Source organism: Taeniopygia guttata, chromosome 21, assembly GCF_048771995.1.
Source record: "Taeniopygia guttata chromosome 21, bTaeGut7.mat, whole genome shotgun sequence".
Taxonomy (NCBI): Eukaryota; Metazoa; Chordata; class Aves; order Passeriformes; family Estrildidae; genus Taeniopygia; species Taeniopygia guttata.
Window position 1 is genome coordinate 5,428,272 of NC_133046.1, and position 26,628 is coordinate 5,454,899.

Below are 26,628 nucleotides of genomic sequence, written 5' to 3' on the forward strand. Positions count from 1 at the left end.
GTAATTGGAAATACCTTGGAGACATTTCTCCAGCACCAAAACCTGGAGAGGCAGAAACATAAATCAGCTGTCGCCTTTTTCTTGATTTGCTGCCATAACCACTGGAATATATTTTCTTTTCCATAAGCTGGAAGGCAATGGTGAATCTTTGCTTTGGTCTTTCATGGCATGTTGGATAATAAAATAAAAATTGTAAGAGCTGGTATTAATTTAGGCTTCACAGTTGGCACCACATCAGAGAGGAAAGGCCTCGTGTCCTGCTGGACGGGCTGTGAGCTCGTGGGTGGGTAAATCCTGTGGGAAGATGTTCCACTGGGAACGTGACACAGCTGGAGAAAGGGGTGAGGGAGCGTTGGGCCTGCTGAGCAGATCCCTGCAGGGCTGGGGTTAGCAATGAGAGTGGTGTAGTCTGGAATTAAGGGTTTGTTCCTCTTTCCAGTCCTAAAGTAAATCTCTGTTGTCCCTCCTGTTATCTCCCTCGGCTTTGGAAGCTGTGATAAGAGCTCAGAGTGTTGGTTGGGTTTCTGGTGTCCCTTTTCCAAAGGAATTACATGAGCTGAAAGCAAGGTCTGGAAGTGTGAATAGTGGCAAAAATGAATCTGCATTTGGGCAGGACTTAAGCTATTGGAGAGGACGTGAAGTTGCTCAAACTGGGGACAGGAAAATGGAAAAGAAGACCAGAAGTGTCTGGAGTTGTCCCTCTCCAAGAGCCAAACTGGACACATTACTTTGTATTTCCCTACAGCCTCAGAGATGAAACTCCATCTTCAGATGGATAACACCATTGTCCTATTGGATTTGGGGTTTGGGAACCCAAACTCACATCAGTGCAAATTCTCCTTTGAGCTCCTGCAGCAGAAATGTGAACTTGACAGAATAAAAGAAATCTGGTGTCTGCTATTTTAAGAGTGGGGAAGATTGAGCAATGTCTCCAGAGATCTCTGGAGATCCACCTTGGGCAGCTGCACAACACGGCCAGGGGTTGGAACCCCCAGGCTGATGGAAGTTGTGGGATTTAAGGCAAGACTCATTCGGGAGGCTTGGCAGGACTGCAGCCTCTACAGAGCTTACTTTTGCTAAAAAAAGGTGGAAAAATGTATACATGAGCAGCAGTAATGTTCACATCCTGACAACTGAGGAAGGAAATACCCGGACCTTTGCCAGCCCTAAATCCATGACCCCTGAATTTATTTATGTGCAGTTAAAAATGAAATGTTATTTTATGCTGTAGATGGTTTCCATGGTTTGAGTTTGAGGGCAGTGAAATTCTGTCTGATTAAGAACTTTGGGACTGATCAGTTAAATTACTTGGCTGTGGCAAAATTGAGGTTGTTGCTTTGCAGGCCTAATTCATTCTTGGAGAAACCCCTGGAAGTGTGCAAGTGGCATCATCAAACAAGACTGAAAGCAGCCCTTTGAAAAGGGCTCAGTTTTCTCTGAGTTTTTAGCAGATTTTGTGATGGAGGGAACTGGGGAAGCCTGTCTTAGATCTGTGCTTTGCTGAATTCCAGAAATTACCACGTGCATGGACACTGATCATCCCCAGCCCTGGTTTTGCCCCCGCACACTGGGAATAACTGGGCTGTTCTTGCCAAGGGAGCTGCCAGGAGCAGCAGTAAAGGCTGATCCCATCTGGGGGAGACAAAGCCCTGTTGCAGTCTGGGCCTGCCTGGACTCCCCTCCTTTGAGCCCCAGGAAATTTGGGATTTGTGCTGGGGCTCTGCCCTGCCCTTAAAGCTTCTCCATAGGGAGATGCAATGGATGGGATGAGCTGGACCTGGAGCTTGGGAGATCTGGGTGAGTTTTCCAGCCATTGGTTCTGTGAACAAGGAGATGATGTTTGAGTATTTAAATAAGACTTTCCTTTTTTAATTGGGGTGTTCAGCCTCAGGGTAAAAGTCTGCCATCAGCACCAGTAGCTCCTGTTGCTCTTTGGGCTGGGGCCTGGATGTGGTGATTCCCACAGGAATCTGCAGAGTGGCTGCAGGTCCATGGTCACCCTCCAAACAGAGAAACACTCTGGAGAAGCCACGGAAGCATGTGTGTATTCTTTGGGGCAGTGGGAATGCAGCAAATCCCATTTGCTCCATGCCCTTAGGAACAGAGTTGGCTGTTACTAACTCTTCTTATTTATCCATAGTGAAGAACCTTTCAAAAGTCTGTTTTATTGTGATAAAGGAAGTACACACTGGGTTTTTCCACAGTGTCTGCTGGAAACCAAAGGCCAGAGCTGGAAATCTGTTTGCAGTAATCTTCAGTCACAAAATCAATCCCATTTACACTCTGTTAACTGAGCATGTGTGCCTGGGATCCGAATTTAAGCTGGGAGCGTTTGCCACAAATTAGGAGCAGATTGGATTAATGGGTTTGTCTCCTCTTAATATATTGTGTGGTTTCTTCTACTCTTTAGAGGGAAAACACGATTGGAGTAAATCAGTGCTGATCTTGGGAATACTCTGTGGTGTTTCCTTTGACTCAGTTGGCCAGGGAGATCATTAATGCTGGAGTTACGAACCTGCTTTTAAATTGAAATATAAATCCAGCTCAGGGCAGTGCTGCAGGATTGAAGGAGTTTTCCTTTTGGATGAGATACTGGAAATTTGGGCTTGCTTATGGTTAATATTATAACAATGATAATTCTTGAGAAAAATATGTTGACAACAACCTTCTCTCCCAGCCAGCAGCTGATCCTTCTAAAAACTTGACTTCCTGAAGGTTTTTTCCCCTGCATGATCCTTTTGCTGTTGGCAGTGACCTCCTTGCTACCCCAAATGCAATTTGGAGCTTAAATGAGCAACTTGTAAAACAATTCCTGTGTTTTCATGTCATTCTAATGATTGTTACTGCTGCATTGAATGCCAAAGTGGTTGAACCAGCTGAATCCTCCACAAGGCTGAGCTGCTTCGTTGTCCTGTGCCTCAGACCAGCCCCTGAGAGGGAAGCTCATCACCCATGGCCCCATCAGCTCCGTGTCATTCAGGGTTGTAACAGATGCACGTTTACATTGCAGCCCAAACCGCTGTAACTGCACCAAAGACCTGGAAGAAACCAAAAGACCGGACCCAAGCCACTGAGGAGGAGACAGAGGCAGAAACAGAGGTGAGAGGGAACCAAAGTCCTGCTTTACCCAGATTTAAAGATGGTGTTCCTCTCTTGAAATTGTACTTTAGAGACGTTGCTTCCTCGTTGTCTCACAGGGCAGTTTTGGGGAGGAACTCTGCTGTTCCTCAGCATCTTTTAGATAGCAGGTGTCAGCCTCCTCCCTTTTAAAGCTCTTCAGTTTTCTTTGGGTTTGCCTAATGTAATGACTAATACAGTCAATAGAATCACAGACTGGTTTGGGCTGGAGGGGCTCTTAAAGACTCATCTCATTCCAACCCCTGCCACAGCAAGGAGCACCTTCCTCTAGAAGATTCCACTAAACTTCTGCCAGCTTCCCAGCACTGAAGAACCCCTGTCAGTGAAGGGTGAGGGAAAAGTAGATTTGGATCCCTGAGCTCTGCCCCATTTTGGTTCCAGGCCACCATCCTGACATTTGGCAGGTTATTCTGCACAGGGATATCATGGCCAAGGATAGTTTTTCTGGTGACCAACTGATGGAGAAGCTGACAAAGGAAAATGCTGAAGTTTTCAGGCAAAACCACATCAAGAATGATTAGATGAGTAAAGAAAACCCCCCTCACTGCTGTTCTGGTAGGGATATTGCAGCAGGGGCCTGTGCTTAATATCCTGGGTCAGTATGGGGTTAGAATCGATCAGAAAGGGAGCAAGAGAGTAAAAATGTGGATAAAAGCTGAGGTTGGCCAGATGTGGTGCAGAGCAGGAGAGCAAAGGGGCTGCACCAGGAGGTTCATCCTCCCCTGGAAGAGTTGTGTCTCCTGCACCACCCAGCAGTTCCACTGAGGAATTCTTCAGAGAATTCCCTTGAAAAATCTGCAAGAAGTGTTTTAGGATGTGGTGCTGTCAGGTAGGGAGGCAAAGGTTCGGGAGTCTCCTCCAGAGCATCCTCAGTGAAGTTATTCCTTTGTTCAGTGCTGAGAGGGGCTGGGATTTCTCCCGGGAGAAGCACATTCCGACGCCTCCTCGTCTGAATGCACAATCAGGCTGTGTCCTTGGAGAGCTCTAAAATTAACAGCCAGGGATACTATTAATGCTTTTTCCTGAAACTGAGATGTTGGAATTGTGGCTGGATCTCACACTGCCTCCCTTAGTGGCATCTGCTGCAGTTGGCAGCAGGCATTTAAAGAAAGAATCCCCCAAAATAAGCACCATGTGCCCTTTACCATCCCTTTATCATGGACAGTAGGAGAAAAGGAAAGCAGAGTTGTGTTTCCAGGCTGGGGTTGGTCATGGCTTAACAGTTCCCTCCATCCAATCCCGTGGGGATTTCATGGGCAATGCTGAGTCTTTCCAGTTGCACCCTTAATTATCGGTGGGTTATCCATGGGAATGAGCTGATAAATCACCCAGTGGCTCAGTGTTCCATATCCCTGTGTAAGATGCATTAGTATTCCTGCTGCTCCCAAAAATGCAGTGTGAATCCATGAAGAGCCGTTTCACGTGCACTGAATTTGTCAGGGTGTTTCTAACAAAACCTCTGCTTCTGTCCGTGCTCCAGCCGAAGGAGGAGGAGGAGGAACCTTCAGGGGACAAAGTACTTGAATCCGACCAGGAGAAAATGAGCCATGGGCTTCAAGCAGAGAGGGAACCCTCAGAGCTCAAAGCAGTGAAAGCCGTGGAGGAGAACGGGGAGCAGGAGGCAGAGCCGGTGCGGAACGGCGCCGAGAGCGTCTCGGAGGGCGAGGGCACCGACGCCGCCTCCGGCTGCACCGAGAGCTCCGGAGAGGGGCCCGTGTACCAGTTCAAACCAGGTAGGTCCTGCTCTGCCTGGTGCTCTGCCTCCCTCCTGGCTGCCACCATCCCTACAGCTGTTCCCACTGGGGCTGGAAGGGGATTTAGATCTGCTGAGATTTGCAACCCAGCAGGTCTCAAGAGATCTTCCAGGGTGGCAAAAGGGGAAAATGGTTTTTGTCTTGCTGGTCATGGTCAAGAGAAGAGAAAATCCCTAACTTCTTGAAATTTTTGTGCATTTGGATGCTGGTTACAGCACAGTGGAAATGAGAGTTGATTCCTGTGTGATCCACAGCTGGAAACCATCCAAGAAATTCCACATAAATCAAAATACTTCTGAAATAAGAGGTGGTTAAATAAGAAATGAAAGTGTTCATTGGGTCCTAAATACAAATATGGGTGTTCATAAAGATTTAATTTCCTGGCTAAACAGTTGCATGGATGTTTGGATTTGTAGAAAAGTAAGGAAGAGAAACAGTTTGTGGTTTTCAATCCAGGCACTGCCCAGCTCAGCCCCATTGATTAGGGTATTGGATATCTATAGAGTGTTTTTGTTATTTATCAAGACGCAACCTTTTTATTATTTATTAAGATTTTGTAACTTATAGACCTGAACCTCAGTTTAATCCACCTCATTTAGAGAGAACTTGAGACCAGCTTCTCAGTTGCTCCCAGTTTTTAAGCAATTTCTTATTCAAATGCTTCACATAAAGTAGATATTTTTTGAGAGCCCAGAAATTAAAGAGTATAATAATAGTAAGGAAGGACCTGGAGAACCTGATGGGCAAGGAGCACCACCATTAAGGGACTCCACTGCAGTGGTTATTTGTGCACCACTTTGTTCTGAGAAAGACCTCAATTGCTTTGGTTTTATTAATTCAGCACAATCATATTGTGAGGGGAAAACACAGAGGCCTCTTGATAGCTCATCACACTGAGGGTACCTGAGCAGTTCACTAGCCAAGCACTTCCTGAAGTTAATCCATAATTCATCAGCTGATGCAGTCAGAACAATCCCAGTTGTGTCCAGATGTCCTTTCACTCAGCTGGAAGGTTTGGATGGATCTCTGGAAAAGCAACATACATCAGACTTGTGCAACAGTCCTTGATTTTGGCTCTGCTCTTCTGAGAAAGGGGAATTTCTGCCTCTGGAGGAATTGTGTGTTTGATCCCTTTCTCTCCCTGCATTGGGGATCCTTCCTGTAATGCTGCCCGGCTGCTCTTCACATTAAAACAGCTCATTGAGACCTTTCCAGGAGAAGGAAACTACACATAAACTGCTTGTTGTTGCGTTGGAGCTTTTCCACGGTAAATGACAGGTACAGGCCAGGAATTCCAACCAGGATCCAGCCAAACCATTTCTGCACCTCTGTATCCTAAAGCTCTGTAGAAACAAAACTACATTAAAAGCTAAAATTCACAATCACTTCTGTGTATTTTCATTCCCAGTTATTAAAACCCATCGTTGGAGTAAGTCCCTGCTCGTGGCCTCTGCAGGGGCGCAGATGGTGAGATCCCAGAGATCCAAAGCTGGGAGTCAGGGAGTGAAATAAAGGAATAATAAATACCTGAAGGGCTGATGAATGCTGAGTAATGCAGTCTGGTATGAGGGAGATCCAAAGGCAGCGTCTCATACAGATGTTTTTCTTCAGATAAAACATGTTTTCTTCCCTAATTTCAGACAAACTGTGTGGCCAGTGCCAAAAGTCCATCTCCAGGCCACCAGAGGCTGACTTCCCTTGTGTTAAAGTGGCTGTATGTTTGTGCTTTCATTTGCACCAGGCAGAGTCCTCCACACCCAAAAAGCCCCATGTAAAATAGATGGAAAGTTGTAATTCCCAGATCATGGCCTGTGGTTGTGGCTTCTCTTGTTTCTGCTTGTTATCTCCAGCGTGGGTTGTTCACAGTTCCATGGTTTCACATTTTCAGAGGGTGTTTTTGTTCCATGCTCTGCTCTCCTTGACTTCATGTTAATGGCTTCCTTTTGCACCACACAAACCCCTTTAACTTCCTTATTTTCACACAGAACCAGGGAATTGTTCTCATTCTGCCATATCCCACAGGAGAGCAAAGTCAAAGTTAGATAAATGGGTTAGAACTAGAATTAGTGACCAGATCCAGGTGTGGTGGGACCTGGCTCTACACTCTCTGTTATTCATGTCCTTTTAACGTTGGGTGTGTTGCCCTCCTCTCTCCCTTCAAAATGAAAATCAAATTAAATTGAAATGTCCCAGTCTGGTGCAGCAGCTTCATCCCTTTGGATTTACCAGACCCACATCTGGGTGAGCAGGGGTTTGTTTCCTGTGACTCTCAGGGACTTCTCTCCCTATAGAGCAGTGGAAGCCCCTGGACCCAGAGGGGAAGAAGCAATACGACAGGGAATTCCTGCTGGATATCCAGTTCATGCCTGCCTGTATCCAGAAGCCCGAGGGGCTGCCTCCCATCAGCGACGTGGTGCTCGACAAGGTGAGAGGAGAGCCCATAAAACAGGTATGTGCAGGGTTTCGATATAAATAAAGATCCATAATGCCTCATTCCTGAGCCATTTCCATGCCAGGTTTTAGTGGGAAGTGGGAATAGTTGGTCTCATCACAAAATTCTACAAATAGAGGTGTTGGTGCCTGATGAATGTGCACAGATGATTAAAAACTGAAGCATTTTTGATAGTCTTTATCTAGATTAAGTTATACCAGGATGTTATTAAAATTTAAAATTACCCAGCCGTGAAGAGCTGAAGATCCAAGCAAGGCTGGATGGAGAGGCAGTGGCTTCTATTAGATCAATTAATTGATCTATTAGATCAATTAAAAAGCAGAGAGAAGCTTTTGGGCAAAGTGTTTTTTTTATCTGAAGCAATTTCTTCACTATTTATAAGCTGATCTAATAAAAGATCCTTAAGAACTCCATTCGCGGACAGTTTTGGGATTTCTCTCCAGCCTCATCTCAGAGCTGATTGTTTCTGCTGGAGCTCTGGGCTTAGTGAAACACTTGGGATTTCTGAGTGCTGACACCAGAGCAGGAGAGTTCCTTGACTTTGATGGAGCCACGACAGCATCAGTCTTGAGACTCAGGGATGTGGGTCATCCTCGTTTCCCAGAGTTTCATACCTAGGCAAATTGTAAAATGCAGCTTTATTGCCAAAATTATTTCATCTACCTTCTATTTTCCCATGATTGTTTTTCACTGTTCTATGTTTGAGCTTCCTGGGCTCAGTTGCCCATCTCTCATGTTGCCAACTCCATAATCCTTGAAATGTTTCTGAGCTCTTCCTGTTTCCTCAATAGTCTCCTGAAGATGCGTTTTAAATTAAATGTTTATTTTTAGCATAAGTGTGGATGCCTAAAACTTGAGTGGTTTGTTAAAAGCTTTAATTTGGCTGTTAAATATGACTGCCATGGTTTAGCAGATGCTGTCTGTAGATTGCATGAGCCCTGAGCAGCCCCTGTTTGTGTGCTCTGCTCACGGCACAGATCAACCCGCCCAAAATGCCGCTGAGGACTCTGGACCCCCGGATCCTGCCACGAGGCCCCGACTTCACACCAGCCTTTGCTGATTTTGGGAGGCAAGCCCCCGGGGGAAGAAACGTGTCTGGAAGTGTGAGTTTACCCCAACTTGCTCATTTAAAAACTGGCATTAACACTGATGAAGTCCTTCCTCAGGCCTGTGGGCCTCTTCCAATGCGCCGGTGGTTCTGGTTTTGTCAGGATGAATGCAGGGGTGATGTTTGCTTGGCTGACAAGATGTAGGGGAATTGAAAACAGTTGTGGATGTTTGTAATGGGTAGCTGTTGTTTGGGAAGGGTTTGTCTCCTTCCTGTTTCCCTGTGTGAGAGGTGGAAGCGTTTCAACACCAGGACCCGGCAGTCGCGTGTGCGGTCGTTCGTTCGTCGTACAACAAACCCGGCGTCAGTGCGTCAGCCTGGGGGCTGTGCTGCAAAACACAGCCACAGAGCAAAGAGATTTTACGAACAAACAAAATACAGCCAGCACCTGTGTGTTCCTGCTTTCTCTGTGCTTCCACATGTTGCTTTGGTCATTTCATTCCTTGTTTTCCCACCTTTTCCGCTGTTTTTCTTTCATTTTCCCTTCTTTTCCCTGTGTCTGGCTTTGCCCACACCCTGAAATCCCCCTGTGAGCTCTTCACTCCTGCCTCTGCCATGTCTTTTCCTGGGGCATGGGTGCCCCCAGCACGTGCTACCCCGTCAGTGCCACTGGAGGAGGACATCATTAAGGGCAGTCACTGATTTTCAGCTATTGAGTTGCTTCTGCTGTGTCCATCTGGATGTGTCTAACGACACAGCCATCGTGGAGCTTTCAAATCTGCTGGTTCCAGAAGAGTTCCTTGAATCACCCCAACTTCAAATGCGCTGCTTTCCAGGAGTCGTACTCAACGATTTTGGGTCAATGTAATATTTTTGGTTTGGGAGCAGCCTCATGGCCGGTGCCTCAGTTCCGGGCTGCACGCTTGTGTCTTGGAGTTGCTTCGGTGCCACAGTTTCTCTTGGAGCACCACCTGGTCCACAGAAGCTCATGAGGTCACCAGTGTTTCCCATGCTGGCTGTGCTGCAGCACCTCCTCTCCTGTCAGTGCTGAGTGTCCAAGCCCTGCGGCGCCCGGGTAACGCGGCTGTCGCTCTTTGTCTCTCCACAGGCCTGCAAAGTGCAGAGCACCCCTGGATTGCCCTCCCTGGCTCGGTGTGGGCCCCCAGCATGCCCTCTCTTGGTCTCGCCTCACCCACCACTGAGGAACCTGCCGATAGGGGTAAGCCAAATCCCCCCCTCTCCCCCCAGACTTTGCACCTTTTTGTAGAGTTGCCTTTTTTCCCCACCACCCGCTGTTGATAAAGAACGACTGGCAGAAAACTTTACAAAAAGGTGCAACCTTGTTTAAAAAAAACCGAAACAAGACTTGCGTTGTACCCCTCTAGGCAGTCTTCAGTGGTGGGTGGGACATCACCAGCTGAGGGCATGCTGGGACGTTGGCCCGAGCGGGATCCGCGAGGGTCTGCACTTTGCAGACCTGTGGAAAGGGGGAGAAAAGGTAAGTCCCGCTTACCCCGTTCATTTGGAGCATTCAGCACGTAACATACATCTTACATTTGCGCCTTTGCAGAGCAGAGCCTCTCCTTGCCTTGTTCTGGAGGAGGGCTGGAAGGTGACGTGGTTTAACCAGCCTGTCCTCGACGCCGGCGGTTGTAGGATCAGAGGGTCTGAGCCCCAGCAATGCCAGACGTTCCCCTCTCGTGACGCATGGCCACCCCTGCGTGTGCGCTGCCTGTCCCCAGCCATCCCGCCTCTGCACAGGCCATGCCATGAACCATCAAACCACTGCCTCTTCCTTGCCCCAAATAACGTCGAGCAGCTCAGCGCTAACCGCTTCCGGCACGTTGAGAGTCTTTTGTTTTGCTTCTTTGGCTTTTGTCTTTGTTTCCCACTTTTTGCTTGAACGTGTTGTATGACTGTCTCTGGCACTAACCAAAGTTGCGCCGGACGGCACCGGGGTGGAGCTGCACAGGAGCAGAATGCAGCTGGGAAGGCTCTTTGGTGTAGGTGGGGTTAGGTGAGCGTGCCAGGTGAGGAGATGCAAACTCAGAGACGTGGGGCTGGAGCAGACGGGTCCATCCCTGCACAGGCTGCGTTTGCTTTGTCCTTCCTGAGAGGTGATGGAAACTGAAATCACCTCAACCTCTCCCACCATCAAAGATCAATTTCACTGTCTGCATTCAAAGCCTCTTATAGAGGAAGAAGCACTTCCTTAATTCCTTGGATGGTTTCTAAAGTATTTCCATGACCTGCAGCCTGAGTGGGAGCACCAGGCCACTCTGTGCTGCTGTGAGTCTTTGCCTTCTCTGCAGGAGTCTTGTATCTGTGTCTTCCTGCTTTCCTGCCCCATGTCTTCCTCTGGAAGAGAGGTCATTCGCATTAATGCAGGAATACCTGGTACTTGTCCCATGCCCCAGAACCATTATTATTCACAGGAAGCCAGGCCTGAGCTCAGGCATCTCTTTAACTTACTGCATAAATCTGGAGCCAAAAACCCCAGAGCCCTAGACAATTTCTCTTAAAAATTAGATCCATCTATTATGTTATTACATATTCAAAGGATGCTTCTGTTCACTGATTGAAAACCTAATCACACAGTTTGAACTGATTTTATTCACAGATATTAAAAACATACAGTCTCAAAGAAAGTCTTTATTGTGTTGATGCTTGAAAGGTCTGGGCTCAAAGGCAGCCAGATGTGAGGAGGTGACAGGTGACACGCTGGTGCTCCGTGCATCCCTCAGTTTTCCAAGGGAGTCACCTCCCTCAGGGGTGGGGGTTTGCTGAAAAGGAACATTTGCATGGACCCGTGCCCGAGGAAGTGCGGCCTCTGCGACTCCGTCCCCACGCGTTACAGCCTGGCTGGCTGGGACGTCCTTCAGACCAGAGCTGCCTCTGTGCAGGAGATGGGGTGGCTGCAGGTCACCTCTCCTTGGCTTTGACCTGTTCTGAGCTCAAAGGTTTGGGTTTTCAGGGCACACTCCAGCCTGGCTCTGATAACAGAGCTGTCCACGGGCAGGAGGTGTGTGCTGAGCTGTGGCACACGTGGCTGTGGCCAGTCAGTTTTCTCTGACATCATTGTCTGGTGGAGGGAAGTCTCTTCTCTCCACGTTTGCAGCGTGGTCAGAGCCTGGGCAGCAGAACTGTGTGACACCAGAGGTGATGTGTGAAGGCAGGGCTGCTGTCAGGCCTTGCTGAGCCAGACCAGTGTCAGCCAGGGCTCAGGGTGGGGGCAGAGAGGGGACACAGTGTCTGCTTTAGGAAGGTGTCTGACACAAAAACATCCTGAAGGCTCCCTGTTCCACTGTTCACTCCTCAGGAGTGATCAGCTGGTGCAGTTGCGCTACAAGAGGTTGGACTTGATGATCTTGGAGATCCTTCCCAAGATGAATGATTCAGTGAATTGTAGCATTCATGGGGCTTGTGCCCTGTGCAGTTTGAATAATCTGCTGGACTATTTCTGTGCGTGGCAGGGGATGTGAAAAGGGATCTTTGTAAATTGGGGGGAGCTCAGTGACACCCCGCTCCTCTGAGCCCTCTCCCAGGCACCGCTGGGCACACGGAGCAGGTCACAACATGAGGTCATTGTCTTCTGACAGCATCTTCCTCTCTTGCTGTTACCCCAGACAAGAGCCCCAGCACTGCTGGTGATCCTGCTCATTTGCACACATTTACCTTGTCAAAGGCAAGTGGTTCAACTCCCTCCTGCCTTTAAGAAGAAATTTGCCTTTCAGTAACCACAAATCCAGGTTTGTGGCTGATGTATGACATAAGAGGCACCAGCCAAGAGCCCTTTCCTCCTATTCATTGAAGCTCTTCAAGTAACTGTACTGGCCTTTTTGATGCTCATTCAATCCCTTTGTTGAACAAAGCAGTCTTTGAAATGGCCCATCTTCCATGAGTGGCTGCTGAGCAGATTAATTACTGCTGTGGGAAGTACCAGGTTTGATAATGGAGTTTTGCTGCTTTAATTTGTACCTTGAGGTTGGCCCTTTGTGATAAATGAGTTCAGAAATGTGAAAAAGCATGGGGAAGAGCAACCTCCCAACAGTACCTGGTACCTTTAGTCTTTAATCAGAGCCCCCAGATGAGGAAGAGGAGGTTTGGGGGTGTCCTGTACCCTACCACTTGTACACCTGGTGAAAAACTTCCCAGCTGTGGCAGGTTTTTTGCCTGTTCAGGAGGAGCATCACATTACATAGGATTGCAGAGGTGCTTAGGCAGTTCCAAAGCACCCTGATTCCCTTTTTGTTCCATGAAACCACACAGAGTTCGTCCCATATCTGTTAGGATCCGTATTTTTAGAGTGCAGGAGCTGCAGTGATACTCCTTCACTGTGTTTTATGTAATTCCCATCTCAAAATGGCTTTGTTGGAAGCAATATCCAGTAAAACTTAACATTTCTGGCAGAGCCAATTTATCATTGTCTAAGTGCTTGGGATGGTGTGTTTGAAATACACCTGTAAGGGCTGAATTCTTCCCCACCTTGCTGTGATGTCTCAGTTGGGCAGTTTCTGACTCCCAAGAGGCACTTTTGGCCAGTCGGGGTCAGTTCTGCCCCCTGTAGCAGCACCTGGAGCGTCACCAAGTTGTGTTGGTTGTTTAGGCAGAGTCATCCCGTCTCTCTGTTGGGAAAAGCTGCCCAGAGAAATGTGTTGGGTGTCTGCACGTTCCTGTGAGCAGCCTGGAGCAGTGTTGGGTCGGGGGGACTCCTGGTGCCCCAGCAGGACGTGCTGGTGGCCAGCGGTGCCACCAACTGTTGGCGTTTGCCCTGGATGTGTTATCCAGCGTGAGCTTAAAGTGGGATATAACAAGGAATGTTTTTGTCCTAGTTGTTGAATGTTGGACCGAGGAGATCTCAGCCAGGCCAGAGGAGGGAGCCCAGGAAGATCATCACTGTGTGTGTGAAGGAGGATGTGCACCTGAAGAAGGCAGAGAACGCCTGGAAACCAAGCCTGAAGAGGGAAAACCAAACTGAGGACCCGGAAAATGTCAAAACCCAGGTGAGAGCAAAAGCAGGTCTGAGGGTGCAGCAGCTGCCCCAGGTAATGGTAATTTGCCTTCCCTCTTATGTCAGACAGTGAAAAAGGGCAATGAATTCCAGTTGGAATCCCAGCTTTCCGCTTCCTTGATGGTATTTTTGTATGTTTATTCTTGACCTGGTGTTTAAATGCCAGTCCTGTATATTAAGCAGAGAACACCAGACAACCTCCTGTCTCTCTTCCAGGGTTGCTTTCCTCCTGCTGTTTTACAGGAATATTTCTGTCTCCATTCTAAAGCAAAGAGCCCTAAATTCCCAGCACAGAACTTGGTTTTCATCTCCTTTTAGACTACATTTCTTCCCTGAATCCTTAGCAAGACTGAGGTTCCTCTGAGAAATCCCTCAGTTGGTGCTGCCCAGCCAAGCGGTGCCATCTGAAGCTGCCTCTGTCCTTCTCCCCCTCCTCTCCTCCATGGGGCACTCGCTGTGGGAGGAGATGTTTGGCTGGTGGTCAAGTTTGTAATTTGTAGGATAATTTGGGATGGTCTTGAAGGACACTGGAATTCTGTTCTTGGAGCTATTGGTGGCATTGTTGATCTCATTATCATCCTGGATAGGAACAAATAAAGTACCTTAAACTGAATTATAGGAAAGTTAGATTATCTCTGGCTTAAGGAGACAGAGGCCACTCCCTGTTAATATATAGCTCACGGATTAAACAATATAAAGAAGAGTATTTCTGACAGGAAGGGCTTTGTGCCTCTGTTGCACTTGACAAAAGCACTTGGGGGTGTTTTCCAAAACTCCTGCCCTGCAGTCTTGGTCTTTGGTGGCCAAGTGAGGACTGGGGTTGGGCTGTTTGGAAGCATGTGGTGTGTCACTCAGCTTCCCAGACATTCCTACAGGATATCTCCATTCCCCTGTGGAAAGCATCCTGCCTCATTCCTGAAATCCACCTGCACCACCTGTGCCTGAGCTCGCAGTGTTTCTGTCACTCAGGAGCTGTTCCGCAAGGTACGGAGCATCTTGAACAAGCTGACGCCCCAGATGTTCAACCAGCTGATGAAGCAGGTGACAGACCTGACAGTGGACACAGAGGAGAGGCTGAAGGGAGTCATCGACCTGGTCTTTGAGAAGGCCATCGACGAGCCCAGCTTCTCCGTGGCCTACGCCAACATGTGCCGCTGCCTGGTGACGGTAAGAGCCACCCGGGAGCTCCTCTGGGCTGAGGGGCAGCGACAGAAACTGCAGAGAGCAGAGTTAAATGGCAGCTGCTGAGTGTAAGTAGGAATAATTAATGTGGAGTCTTGGTTTGCTGGCCATGCCCAAGGCAGAGGGATTTGTTTGGAGCAGTTGTTGGGAGTTGAGGACTCCTTGCTCCGCCTGGTCGCAAGAGGAGTTGTATTTGGGAAGTTCATGGAATCACAGAAGCATGGACTAGTACAGGCAGGAAAGGGAGCTTAAACCCTTCTCATTCCACCCCCTGCCATGGGCAGGGACAACTTCCACTATCCCAGGTTGCTCCAAGCCCCCTCCAGCCTGGCCTTGGACATTTCTGGGGTGGGCAACCACAGCTGCTCTGGGCAACCTGTGCCAGGGCCTCCCCACCCTTCTGTGTCTGTCAGTTCCAAGGGAGCCCAGGATGAGCCAGGCTTTGCACAGATCATTCTCAGGTGGTGAATCTGGGACAAAAGAGCCCCTTTTCCCCAGGTCCTTCATGACATGCAGTGAAGGAATATGACTTAAGCCGTCAGCACAGAACAGGAGTGTTTTCAAGCAGGGGGTGTTTTTAAGGGAGAATATGGATGGAAATGTAATTCATCCCCGGGTGGAGGTGGTGTCAGCCAAGTTTGGAGTGTGACTTTACATCCACAATGTAAAACTCCCCTGGAAATCCTGATGTGAGGCTTTACTTCCGCAGCCTTGCGGAGCTACGCAGCTCAACATGAATAGCAAAATAAATTGTTATGGATCACCCCTCCTCTGTGGAGTTTATCCCTATTTCTGCTGATGTTTTTCTTCCTTCTCACTCCAGCTGAAAGTGCCCATGGCAGACAAACCTGGGAGCACAGTAAATTTTCGTAAGTTGCTGTTAAATCGCTGCCAGAAGGAATTTGAAAAGGACAAAGCTGACGATGATGTCTTTGAAAAGAAGCAGAAAGAACTCGAAGCTGCCACCACTGTAAGTGGTGTTTTTCTCCATAAGTTCTCAGAGCTCCCTCAGAAAATTATTTCCTTTTGAAACAGCAATTGATTTGGGGGAATTTTGGAGTTGAGACTTTCATTCTGTCACTGTGCCTGAGAATAATAAAAGATACTTGCCTTGACGGTGGGTTTATCCCAACATCTTTCTGGGCTTTAGGAGAAAAAGAGGGAACAGTGTCTACGAAGATAAAACTAGATCTTTCCAAGAGTTCTGTGCACTGGGAATGTGGTTTTGCAGAGCTGTTTTCCTGTTTTACAGCCAGAGGAGAAGACACGGCTCCACGACGAGCTGGAAGAGGCCAAGGACAAAGCCCGGCGGAGATCCATCGGGAACATCAAATTCATCGGCGAGCTTTTCAAGCTGAAGATGCTGACGGAGGCCATCATGCACGACTGCGTGGTGAAGCTGCTGAAAAACCACGATGAGGAGTCCCTCGAGTGCCTTTGCCGCCTGCTCACGACCATTGGCAAGGACCTGGACTTTGAGAAGGCAAAGGTGGGGCAGGAATGGGAGTGAGGGATGAGGTTCTCTGGGCAGAGCTGGAAAAATGGGTGTGGGGTGTTTTTATTTGAAGATTTGTTTTTTCTTCAGGAATTTCCATATTGCATGAGGAAATCATCCACTCCTCTGTGGATGTTTCATCATGACCTGGCCTCGCTCCCTGCTCTGTAATAGATTCTGTATCATTTTCAACTGTGTTATCCAGTTGTTATTTCCAAAGATTTTATCCAAACACACAGCCCAAAAATGCTCAATGTTTCCTTTTTCCAAGCTGAATGTCCCTCTCCCTTTGTAGTTCCCAAAACATTATTATTTCCAGTTGAAGGTTTGTGTTACCTTCAAAAGTCACCGTTAAATGTGTTACTCATGTTAAATCTGCAGCACCCTCATGAACTAGTCCAAACCCCCACTTGAGCCTCGGGGGTGCCTGTGTTTTGTGTCATCCTTGTCCCCAGATGTGCTGGGATGTGGCAGCTGTTCTGCAGCCACAGCGCTCCTGCATCCTCCTCCCCCTTTTCCAGCAAATATATCTGTAGCACAGAGCATTGTGCAGTCCAAGAGCTTCTCTTGGCACAGACAGCCTGCTGCTCCTTCACAAAAACCAGCCTTGGGATGAACAACCCCAGGGTTTTGCCAGGAATCAGTGGGACTGGGCTCTGGAAACAAACGGAGCTAATTGTGTTCAGCTGCCGTTAGGGAGAATTCATTCCTTAGGGGGAAGGAATTTCCCAGGCTGTTGGTGAGCATTGACCAAAACAGCGTGGTTTATCAGCAAACAGGCAAACATCCCGTGCTGTGAGCCAGCACCATTCTCCATCAGTTTCTCCATGTGCTTTGGGAGGAAAACCAGGTCTGACTTCCAGGCTGAGGTCAGGCTGGACGAGGCCTGGATGCTGTTTTGGTTTTTTGGAGCACTCTAAAAATCAACATTTTGGTGCTCTGCTGGTTCTGAACCCTCGGGCTGGGGCATGGCAGGGCACAGAGCTAAGGAGCAATTCCAGATGCCTCTACCCTGTTTTTGGGATTGGTTATTTCTGTCAAGACTGAGAGAATCCTTCTTAATGCGGTAGACATTTTATTATGTGTTTTTATTGAAGCTGAACTGTTAGTCATAATTTAATTAAAACTTTTAAATAAAGTCTATTGGAAATATTTCCCCATCATGCCTAACTTAGGAAACGCTCCCAGAGCTGGAACTTTCCAAGGCAAGGCCAAACACAAATTTTAATGGATTTTTTTCTTGTTTGTTTAACTACAAGGACAAGGGTTTAGCTGGTTTTTAGTGAAGAGAGTGGGAAACATGGTAGAAAACTGCTCTGAAACTCTTGTTTGAAACAACCAGAGGCCCTAATTTGAGAATAAGGCTTTTTAGAGCTTGGTGAGCCAAATTTAGACCTAACAGGAGCTTCTCTGCTGATCCCAATTCATGTCTTGGTGTGAACCTATTGGGATTCCACCACATCACAATTTTCTGGATGAGGAGTTTGTGAGGTTTTTTCCTCTGGCTGAGCCCATTAAACTGTTCTTGGAGAAAGACCCAGAGCTACTGCTCAGTCTGGCCTGGCTCTGCTCGGGGGATAAACCACGGAATGGTGTGTCTGAGGCTGGTTTTGTACCCATTTTGTTTCCTGAGCCAGTTTTTCTTGGGCTGAGCTGAGCACACAGCTGATTTGAGGAGGGGAAGCTCAGATTGAGATATATTTTTAATGAATGTAATGTTTATTCTGTACATGCAGAGGGTGTAGATGGTTTGTGTAATTAAAAACCCAGAGGAAGTGTGTGCCTGCACAGTTATCCCTCATCTCCTGTACATGCTGCCCTGTGCACCCTCAAATCCATCCTGGAGGAGTGTACAAGACGCAGCACTCACTCTCTGGGGAGCAGCCCTGTGTCCCTGATGTTTCTAGCACAGAAATCCCAGAATGCAGGACCCGCTGGGTGCCCCTCGAGGGAGCGTTTTCATTTTTCTCCACAACGTGCTGATGATGTTTTTCTTGTCTAGCCCCGCATGGACCAGTATTTTAATCAGATGGAGAAGATTGTGAAAGAGAGGAAAACCTCCTCAAGGATTCGGTTCATGCTTCAGGATGTAATAGACCTAAGGCTGGTAGGTCCTAGCTCCAGTGAGTAAAAGTGTGAAATCATGGGTGCCCAGACCGGTCTGGGTTGGAAGGAACCTTAAGGATCATCCCATTCCACCCCCTGCCATGGCAGGGACACCTTCCACTATCCCAGGCTGCTCCAAGCCCTGTCCAACCTGGCCTTGGGCACTTCCAGGGATCCAGAGGCAGCCACAGCTTCCATGGGCAACCAGTCCAGGGCCTCCCCACATTCACAGGGAAGAATTTCTTCCCAATATCCCATCTGACCCTGCCCTCTGGCAGTGGGAAGCCATTCCCCTTAGTTCCCAGTCCCTCTCCAGTTCTCCTGGAGCCCCTTTAGGCCCTGGAAGAGGCTCTGAGCTCTCCCTGGGGCCTTCTGTCCTGCAGGTGAACACACCCAGCTCTCATGCCAGTCTGTCATGTTCCTTTTCATATCCAGGCTGGATAAGCTCTCATGCAAGAGCTGGGATTCATGGCTCAAGTGGGATGTTAGGGGGAGATCTGCTTCCCTTTTCCCCCAAGCCTGGCTGTTCAAAGCCAGGAAATGTCTCCATGTTGTCCTAGTGCCATGGTCAGTACACATGCAGTGCTGGGGGTCCCCACACTGTGCAGGTGAAGACATGACCCTGAGTGGAACAAACCTTCCCAGCACCTGCAAATTCCCCCCCAGGGGAGCTGGTTTGGGTTGTATGGAGGCTGAAGTCACCATTGTGGCTGCAGGTAGATAATTACCCCAAGAGCTGTAATGAGGCTGCAGCAAGATAAGGGATAGCCTGGTCATTCCAGGGCTGGAGGGGTCTGGGCTCTGCATGGCTGAAAAGACACATCAAGCAAGGAAAGTGTTTTTGGAGTGACAGCTGCTCCTCCCTGCAGGATTCCTGCATCAGCCATCACCATTCCTGGAGTGCAAAGCACCGTCTCCACTTAAAATCAGTCACTTCTTGCTTTTTTTATTTTCAAGGTTTCATTTCTTCCCTCAAGCTTGGAGGAGTATCAGTCATAAACAGAGAGTGACAGCAGCTCTTCTATTTCCTCTGAGCCTTGAAAGAGAAGCTGGGAATGTACAGGCTGGGGATGAACATGTCCTGAATTCAGTCAGGTCTTTGCTGCAGTCTCTGTAGCTCAGTACAAGGCTCTGCTCTCAGCTGTTGGGATAACCATGCCCATAACATGTCCCAGCTCCACAGGATTTTCTCCAGCCCCTCTAAGGCATGACAGGGGTGGGAGGATGAGTCCTCTTTCCCAATATTCAAACTCCCCACGTTTGATGCTCCCCTGGAAGTTTCCCTGAGCACGTGTTTGGTTTTTTTTGCTTCTTCCCCAGTGCAACTGGGTGTCACGGAGAGCAGACCAGGGCCCCAAGACCATCGAGCAGATCCACAAAGAAGCCAAGATTGAAGAGCAGGAAGAACAGAGGAAGGTGCAACAACTCATGACCAAAGACAAGAGGAGACCGGGTAAAGTAAAAGCCAAGTTGGCTGTTCATTTCACATCCAGTGGTCTAAGAGGGTATCCCACATTAAAGGAAAAAATCTGTGGGTGTTTTTTCCTAATGTAATGGGCCTGATATGGCAGAGGCTGGAAAAGGAGCAGATCTGCCATGTATTGGCTGTGGGGATTTTCAGGGGCAAATCTCATGGGTGAAAATAACCAACCACAGGCCAACAGTGCTTACACATTCCTTTCATGCAAACCATGTTTGGTTTTGTGACAGGCTGCCAGAAATCTGTTCTAACAACTTATTACTTAGGAGTCAGATTTGCCATTCATTCTCATGCACTGCAGAACTGCAGAGTCTCATTTCAAGACAAAAACTTCTAATTTCAGGAGTAACTGTGTTGTCTTTAGTTGTTAAAGTCATGAGGTGCTGACTCTGTCTGAGGGAGTGTCTTGGCATCACCTTAAACTGCTCCTGGCCCTCAGGGCATTGTCTGAAGATGAATTTGGAGTGACTGGGAAAATTAAGACTGGGACAGAGCAGGGCAAGGAGAAAGTAAGTTTGGGGATTCTTTAAGGATTGGGGGATTCTCTAAGGATTGTCAAATGAAAATGCTGTTTTCAAAAACCAGCGTGTATAGAAAATCCATGTAGATGTTATTTATCCTAAAAGTGGAAGGTGAGGAACCTGGGAGTGTCTGAGGGGCTCCGTGTCAGACCAGCCAAGCACTGCAGGAATTGTGGGGTGAGTGAGGTTCTGCCAGGGGAGGCATCTCACCTGCTCCTTCTGCAAGCTCGTGAACGTGCAGCACCCAGAGGAATGCAGAGAAATCCATGCAGGAACCATCCCTTCCAAAAGCAGCCCCTGGAAGGAGCGAGAGCTGTTCTGTGAGAGCACAGGCAGGCAGGCTGGTTATGGCATGCCAGAGAAAAGGACATTTCTGAGCAGGATTCTGCCCATCAGGGCAGCAGGGTGAGCTGAGCTGAGCTGAATGTGGCTCTGTTTGTCCTCCTCAGGTGTCCCGCGGGTCGACGAAGGCGGCTGGAACACTGTGCAGGGGGCAAAGAACAGCAGAGTGCTGGACCCCACCAAGTTCCTTAAAATCACCAAGGTAGGTGCCAGCACAAGCCTCCTTCAGGGCAGCAAAACATCTGTTAATCCAGGAAGGACCGGGATGGTGTGTGCAGGTCAAAACTTGGGGCTGGGACATTTTAAATCCTCTGAGTTAAATACTGTGTGCAAATCAAGCTGCATTATCTTCTGGATGTTCCTGTTTTGTCCTGAGGGAAAGGAGTGTGCAGACTTTCTTTCTCAGGTTGACAGTGTCGTTTTAGTAATCCAGAAGCCCTCACAGCCAGAAAATCTGCATTTTACTCAGTGATGAAAATGTGAGCCAGGGTATTGTGTGACACGGAGATGCAGCACAGCACCCATGTTCCATGGGTCTCAAACACCTGCTGGAAATCCTTGGCTCCCTCAAGTTGTTAAGACTATTCTGATGCTGCTCCTCAATAAAACAGAGAGGCCACATCTATTTTGATGTGTCACAAACAGCAGCACTCCAGATTTAGGATGCTCCAGTAGAATGGGAAGAGCTGTGTCTGCTCTTAGAGGTTTCTTGACTTGGTGGCACGACTGCATCCCAAAGCATGTGATAAACTCTCATGTTCATCCTCCAGATGAGAATCTTCCTGTTATTTCACCATTAGACTGGTGAATTTAGGACAGTTTTCCAAGCTGCAGGTTGGGCAAGTTGGAGATTTCTCCTTTGTCAAACTTAAGAACAGCTCTGGGTTTTCTTGCCAAGAAAATGTCTGGCCTTTGCATAAATCATTGAATCCTAAATATTTCCTTATCCCACTTAATGTCGCTTGCCCTGAATTTTTACACTCAGTGCCTGGATTCTTGGAGAACTCTAAAGCAGGACCTGGACAGACTGCAGCCCTTCTGCAGATCCAATCAGTTTGTTCCTTCTAAAAGTCATAAAGTAGTCTCCAAAATTCATTAGCAGGAGAGGTTCAGCCTCCTCCTGCCTGGCCTTACCACTCACCTGGGAAAAGCCCTTCCCCTCTGTTCCATACAAATGGAGCTGCTGGAGCAGCTGCTTTGGAAGGAAAGAGGAGCTCCCCTGAGATCTGCGAGGTCACAACCTCCTTGTCAATAAATTCTCCAACTGAACATTGTAAAATCAATGTTCTCTTCTTGCCAGACATCACTTCTTCCTCCAAGTTCTGCGACCTGTTGTCGTCCTTCGCCCTCTGGATTGTTTGGTGCCCTGCAGATCCCCCCCAAAGCCATGACTGGACAGTTGATGGACAGTGAAACTGGCTTACACATCAGAAACAAACTGAACATCTTTCAAATATGGATATACTGAGCTTTTCCACCTTCCTGAGCTTCAGAATTCCCAGTAAAAAGAAGCTCCTGCTCACTGTCTCTCACCTCTCACTGACATTTGGAAGAGCCACTTTGTGATGCCCTTTGTTGTTTGTGTCCCCTGTCTTGAGCCACAGTTTAGTCTTCCAAAAATATGTGAAGTGTATTTTGGTGTAGACAAGACTGGGATTATTGCCAAAACATCTCCCATTTATTATTACACTGTATGATTTGCCCTTGTACATCCTGGTGTGTTTTACAGCCCACAATAGATGAGAAGATTCAGCTCGTGCCTAAAGCCCAGTTGGGCAGCTGGGGGAAGGGCAGCAGTGGTGGAGCCAAGGCAAGCGAGATGGGTAAGTCAGGATGGACCCTCACCCTCGGCTTTGCTGCCAAAGGTTTGGGTGGGGTTCACAGAACCAGGGAATGTCCTAAGCTGGAAGGGACCCACAGGATCAGAGTCCAACCCCTGGCCCTGCACACACACCCCAACAATCCCAGCCTGTCCAAAGACTTCTGGAGCTCTGGCAGCCTTGGGGCCGGGACCATTCCCTGGGCAGTGCCCAGCACCCTCTGGGGAAGAACCTTTCCTGATCTCCAGCCCAAACCCCCCTGGCCCAGCTCCAGCCCTTCCCTGGGTCCTGTCCCTGCTCACAGGAGAGATCAGAGCTGCCCCTTGAGAGGAGCTGCAGCCCCAGTGAGGGCTCCCCTCTGGCTCCTCTGCTCCCCTCTGTGTGTGAGCTCCTGGCAAGAAGGGTTGAAGTGGGGCAGGCCCAGCCCTTCCCTGCAGTTCTGTCCCCGTGGCTCTGGCTGAACTGCTCGGTGACCTTGAGCCGTCAGCAGCTCCTGACCTTGTCGCTCTGCTCTGTGTTGTCTCCACCATCTCCAGACTCCTTGCGACCAAGTGCCACAAGTCTGAACAGATTTTCTGCCCTGCAGCCTCCAGTGTCCCCAGTATCTGCCTCATCTGCATCTTCAGAACTAGAATCTCGCAGGGCCTTAACGAGGTGAGTGTCGCTCCATCGCTCTTCTGCTCTTTGCACCCCCTGCTCTGGCACCAGCACTTGGATAGAAGAGAATTCCTTGTTTTTTCAGGAATGGCTGTGTCCTTTTCCCACTCTGAGTTACCTTTGAACATGCCTGTATTTTATAGTATCACAGGGGAGGAAGGTGGAATTAATTTTTAAAACCATTTTGATTAATGTTTTAGTTTCCACTTCACCCTTTAGTCAAGGGTAGTTGCGTTTAACAGATTACAAACTCTTCAGATAAAATGTAGTAATAATAGGTTGGATTTAATGGCTGTGAATTGAGCCAGGTCAGTAGGTTTATTTATCCAGGAAAACACACCTAAAACCTGGCAGAAATGCAGCATAAAATTGTGTCTGACCCTTCCCAGCAGGTGTGACCTGCCCATGCTCCCACATTCAACAAAAAACTGCAGAACCTCTTTCTCACTCCAATTCCTTCAGGGCTGCAGCCACTCCGGTTTGGAGCATGAAACATGTATTAACCCTCAATAATTTATTAACTCTAGACACGGTTTATAAATGTACAGTTCATTTAAAATGTCACTGGTTCTTCCTTCCAGTGCCCACAAGCTGCTGAAGTGTTTTCCTGGGTTGTGCCTCTAATGTTTTCCTTTCTATTTCAAGTAAAACTTGGGCTTACCTGGAAATTACTCCATTTTGGCATCGTTTTGCCCATTTTACTCATTAACACAATGATTAGTAGGGCAGATTGTTGTCACCTGTTGTTGGGAGCCCTCACTGTTTGGGAGGTATTTTTCAATTAATGGGTAAAAAATACAACTCTCATCTCAGAATGTTTTGGGTTGGAGAGAGTTGAAAGATCACCCATTCCCACCCTCTGCCATGGGCAGGGATGCCTCCCACTCTCCCAGGTTGCTCCAAGCTCCCCCCCCAACCTGGCCTTGGACAATTCCAGGGATCCAGGGGCAGCCGCAGCTTCTCTGGGCACCCTGTGCTGGGGCCTGCCCACCCTCCCAGGGGGGAATTTCTTTGTTACATCTAATCTAAAGCTCTCACACTATTTCAAAGGGAAACGGAGTCCTTGTGTTATAAAATTCACTATTCCATGTATAAAATGGGTACTTTAGAGCACTGCTTTTCCATATATTCTCTAGGAAGCATTGGCTGTTCTGTCCACTCTGGGTATTTCTATTTGTATTTGTGCATCTTGGAAATTAGTTAATTTTGGTTGTGGGTATAGCTGTAAGAAAGAGTGAACAATCCTGCAGGGCTTGGGGGGTGGTTTTCTCCTGCAGTGAAGCCCTCGAGTTCCTTTTCTAAGCTCTGAGCGGGTTTTTGTTTGGCAGTCGTGGGAGCACGGGCAGGGAGAAGAATGACAAACCTCTGCCACCTTCCCTGTCCCGGCCCAACACCTTCCTCCGGGGCAGCAGCAGCAAGGAGCTGCTGCTGGACAACCAGGCCCAGGAGGAGCAGCGCAGGGAGATGCTGGAGACGGTGAAGCAGCTGACAGGAGGCATGGAGATGGACAGGAACAGCACCGAGGCCGAGAGGAACAAAGCCAAGGAACCTGGTAACAGCTCCTCTGTGCTCCGGGAGCCTTGCTGAATGTGTGGGAAGGCAGTGACAGGTGTCTGTGCAGGGCTCCAGGGCCTTATCCCTCTCTGCAGCCCTCCAGGAGCATCCAGCAGGGTTGAAAGGCTGCAGGTGCCAGCACAGCACCACCCATGGCATTGTCTGCCCTGTTTCATCCTGTCACTGTCCCATTGGCTTCTGCACACAAAGTCTCCCAAATTGGTGTCAGTTCTTCAGGAATGCTTTTTCAGTGCCCAGTGAAGCCATATCTACCCTTTTCAAGCATTCCCCAGGGCCAGGGCAGGGATTTGGGTCTGGGACAGATGGTGCACAGCAGCTTTTTAGCACCATGTTGTTGCCAACCCTCCTTCCAAGCCGGCCCTGGTGCAGCAGGATGGTGGCACCCACCAGGGTTACTCATCTTTCACCCTGTCAGTCCTGCACCTCCTGCTTTTCCTTCCTGCCAGGCTGGGCTCATCTGTTAGTGGGAAAATGGGAAAATTAGGGTGATGTTCCCAGCAGACAGAACCTTTATAGTAAGGACAGCATTCAGCTCTTTCCCTGGGAAACATCTGGAAACTGCTGCAGTGAGGGAAACACCTCGACTGCCACAGCACAGCACAGGCTTATCCTGAAGCTTTGGGATGTTGCAGACAGTCCATGGGGACCAGGGTTTTGGGATATGACTGGGAGATTGCCTTGGGCTGCTGCCCATCTCGGTCAGCGGATTTTAACTTTGCTGCAACAGCTCCCATTTAATTATTTAATGTTCGTGCAGAGCTTTGAAGGTGTTCAACCTGTGCCACTGCCAGCTGTGATCCTGCAAGGTCAAGTTACAGAAATACTGGGGGTTCATATGGGGGAAAGGTAGCCAGGAATGGATCCCAGAATCTCAGAATGGTTTGAGTTAGAAGGAACCTCATCCAGTTCCAACCCCCTGCTATGGGCAGGAACACTTTCCACCTATCCCAGGTTGCTCCAAGCCCCATCAAAGAACTACCCCGTGCCTGAGGGTAGGACAGGGGATACACCTGCCCTAGTGACTTCTGTTCTCAGAGTGTCATCTCTAAAATGCTGATTTTCCTTTTTCAAACATCTTTTTGTTGTTGTATTTCCACCAGCCAAGCCAGAAGTTCCTCCAGCTCCAGTGCAAGAAAAGCCTTCACTATCAGAAGAGGAAATTGAGAGAAAATGCAAATCTATCATTGATGAGTTCTTGCATATTAATGATTTTAAGGTAAGCAAGATGCAAACCTCACTTAACAGACAGCTCTGAGGGGCAGCAGTGATTGATTTCTCTCCAGGATGTGTCTCTGTGAGCACCCAGCCCACACAGAGGCAGCAGGACCAGACAGAGCCCAGCAGCAGCAGCAGCTCCAGGGGCACTTTCAGGACAGTTGTCTCCCAAGCTTGTTTTCTGCCCTGCTGGTAATAGGAAAAATAGCCCAGCCTGTGTGTTTTAAGTAGCAAGATGGATGTGTGTCTGTCATGAATCACTGAGCAGCTCCATAGTACCAGCAATTTTGGAAGCAGAAAAGCTAGTGGGAAAATAAACAGAGGTATTCATTTAGTTATCAAAGCATGTGCTGTTCTGATCTGGAGGCAGATAAAGCAATACTAAATATTGAACAAATCACTCCAGAGGATTTTTAATAAACATTGGAAATTACTGAGCAGCTGTCATCACTTCCTAGTTAAAAGGTTGAAATTTTGTTTCCCTTGTAAATGGGTATTTTAGCTCGTCCAGGGAGTTTTCAAGAAGTGTTACATTGGCTGCAAAGCTGCTTCATTTGATCTTTCCCTGCAATAAATTCTCAAACCTGCCAAGTTTGAAATGGCAGCACTTGGGAGTTGCTGGTTTGGCACCCTAAAAGCTGAGTTGCCGCTTCCATTTCATTGGGCTTCCAATTAATAATTGGAAAGATTAATAGTCTCATGATGGATTGTTTAGAGTTCACATCTAGTTATTGGGATAAATTATAAAATACTTGGTTTGGAGAGGAAGAACCTTGCTCTGATTGGCAGTGAGCTGGCCCGGGACCCAGGGGCTGGTGAGCCAAGGAGTCTC

The 26,628-nt window shown here is 48.3% G+C and overlaps 1 protein-coding gene across 33 annotated transcripts in view; it reads left to right on the top strand.

Annotated features, from left to right (window-relative positions):
- Positions 1 to 26,628, top strand: part of EIF4G3 (eukaryotic translation initiation factor 4 gamma 3) — a 138,524-nt gene that overhangs the window by 100,274 nt on the left and 11,622 nt on the right. For 31 of the 33 annotated variants that reach the window (XR_012051690.1, XR_012051691.1, XM_030289413.4 and 28 more), the window contains 16 exons: positions 3,011 to 3,099; positions 4,619 to 4,871; positions 7,184 to 7,341; positions 8,322 to 8,447; positions 9,501 to 9,611; positions 13,225 to 13,395; positions 14,373 to 14,570; positions 15,409 to 15,555; positions 15,838 to 16,074; positions 18,083 to 18,187; positions 19,507 to 19,639; positions 20,637 to 20,731; positions 22,259 to 22,352; positions 22,886 to 23,003; positions 24,335 to 24,558; positions 25,682 to 25,797. Coding sequence is in view for 31 of the 33 variants with exons in the window: in XM_030289413.4 (XP_030145273.4) it covers positions 3,011 to 3,099; positions 4,619 to 4,871; positions 7,184 to 7,341; positions 8,322 to 8,447; positions 9,501 to 9,611; positions 13,225 to 13,395; positions 14,373 to 14,570; positions 15,409 to 15,555; positions 15,838 to 16,074; positions 18,083 to 18,187; positions 19,507 to 19,639; positions 20,637 to 20,731; positions 22,259 to 22,352; positions 22,886 to 23,003; positions 24,335 to 24,558; positions 25,682 to 25,797 (2,375 nt within the window). In the remaining 2 variants the exon portion in view is untranslated. The remainder of the gene's footprint in view (positions 1 to 3,010; positions 3,100 to 4,618; positions 4,872 to 7,183; positions 7,342 to 8,321; positions 8,448 to 9,500; positions 9,612 to 13,224; positions 13,396 to 14,372; positions 14,571 to 15,408; positions 15,556 to 15,837; positions 16,075 to 18,082; positions 18,188 to 19,506; positions 19,640 to 20,636; positions 20,732 to 22,258; positions 22,353 to 22,885; positions 23,004 to 24,334; positions 24,559 to 25,681; positions 25,798 to 26,628) is intronic. The other 2 variants (XM_072917402.1, XM_041720433.2) reach the window with 1 other exon arrangement.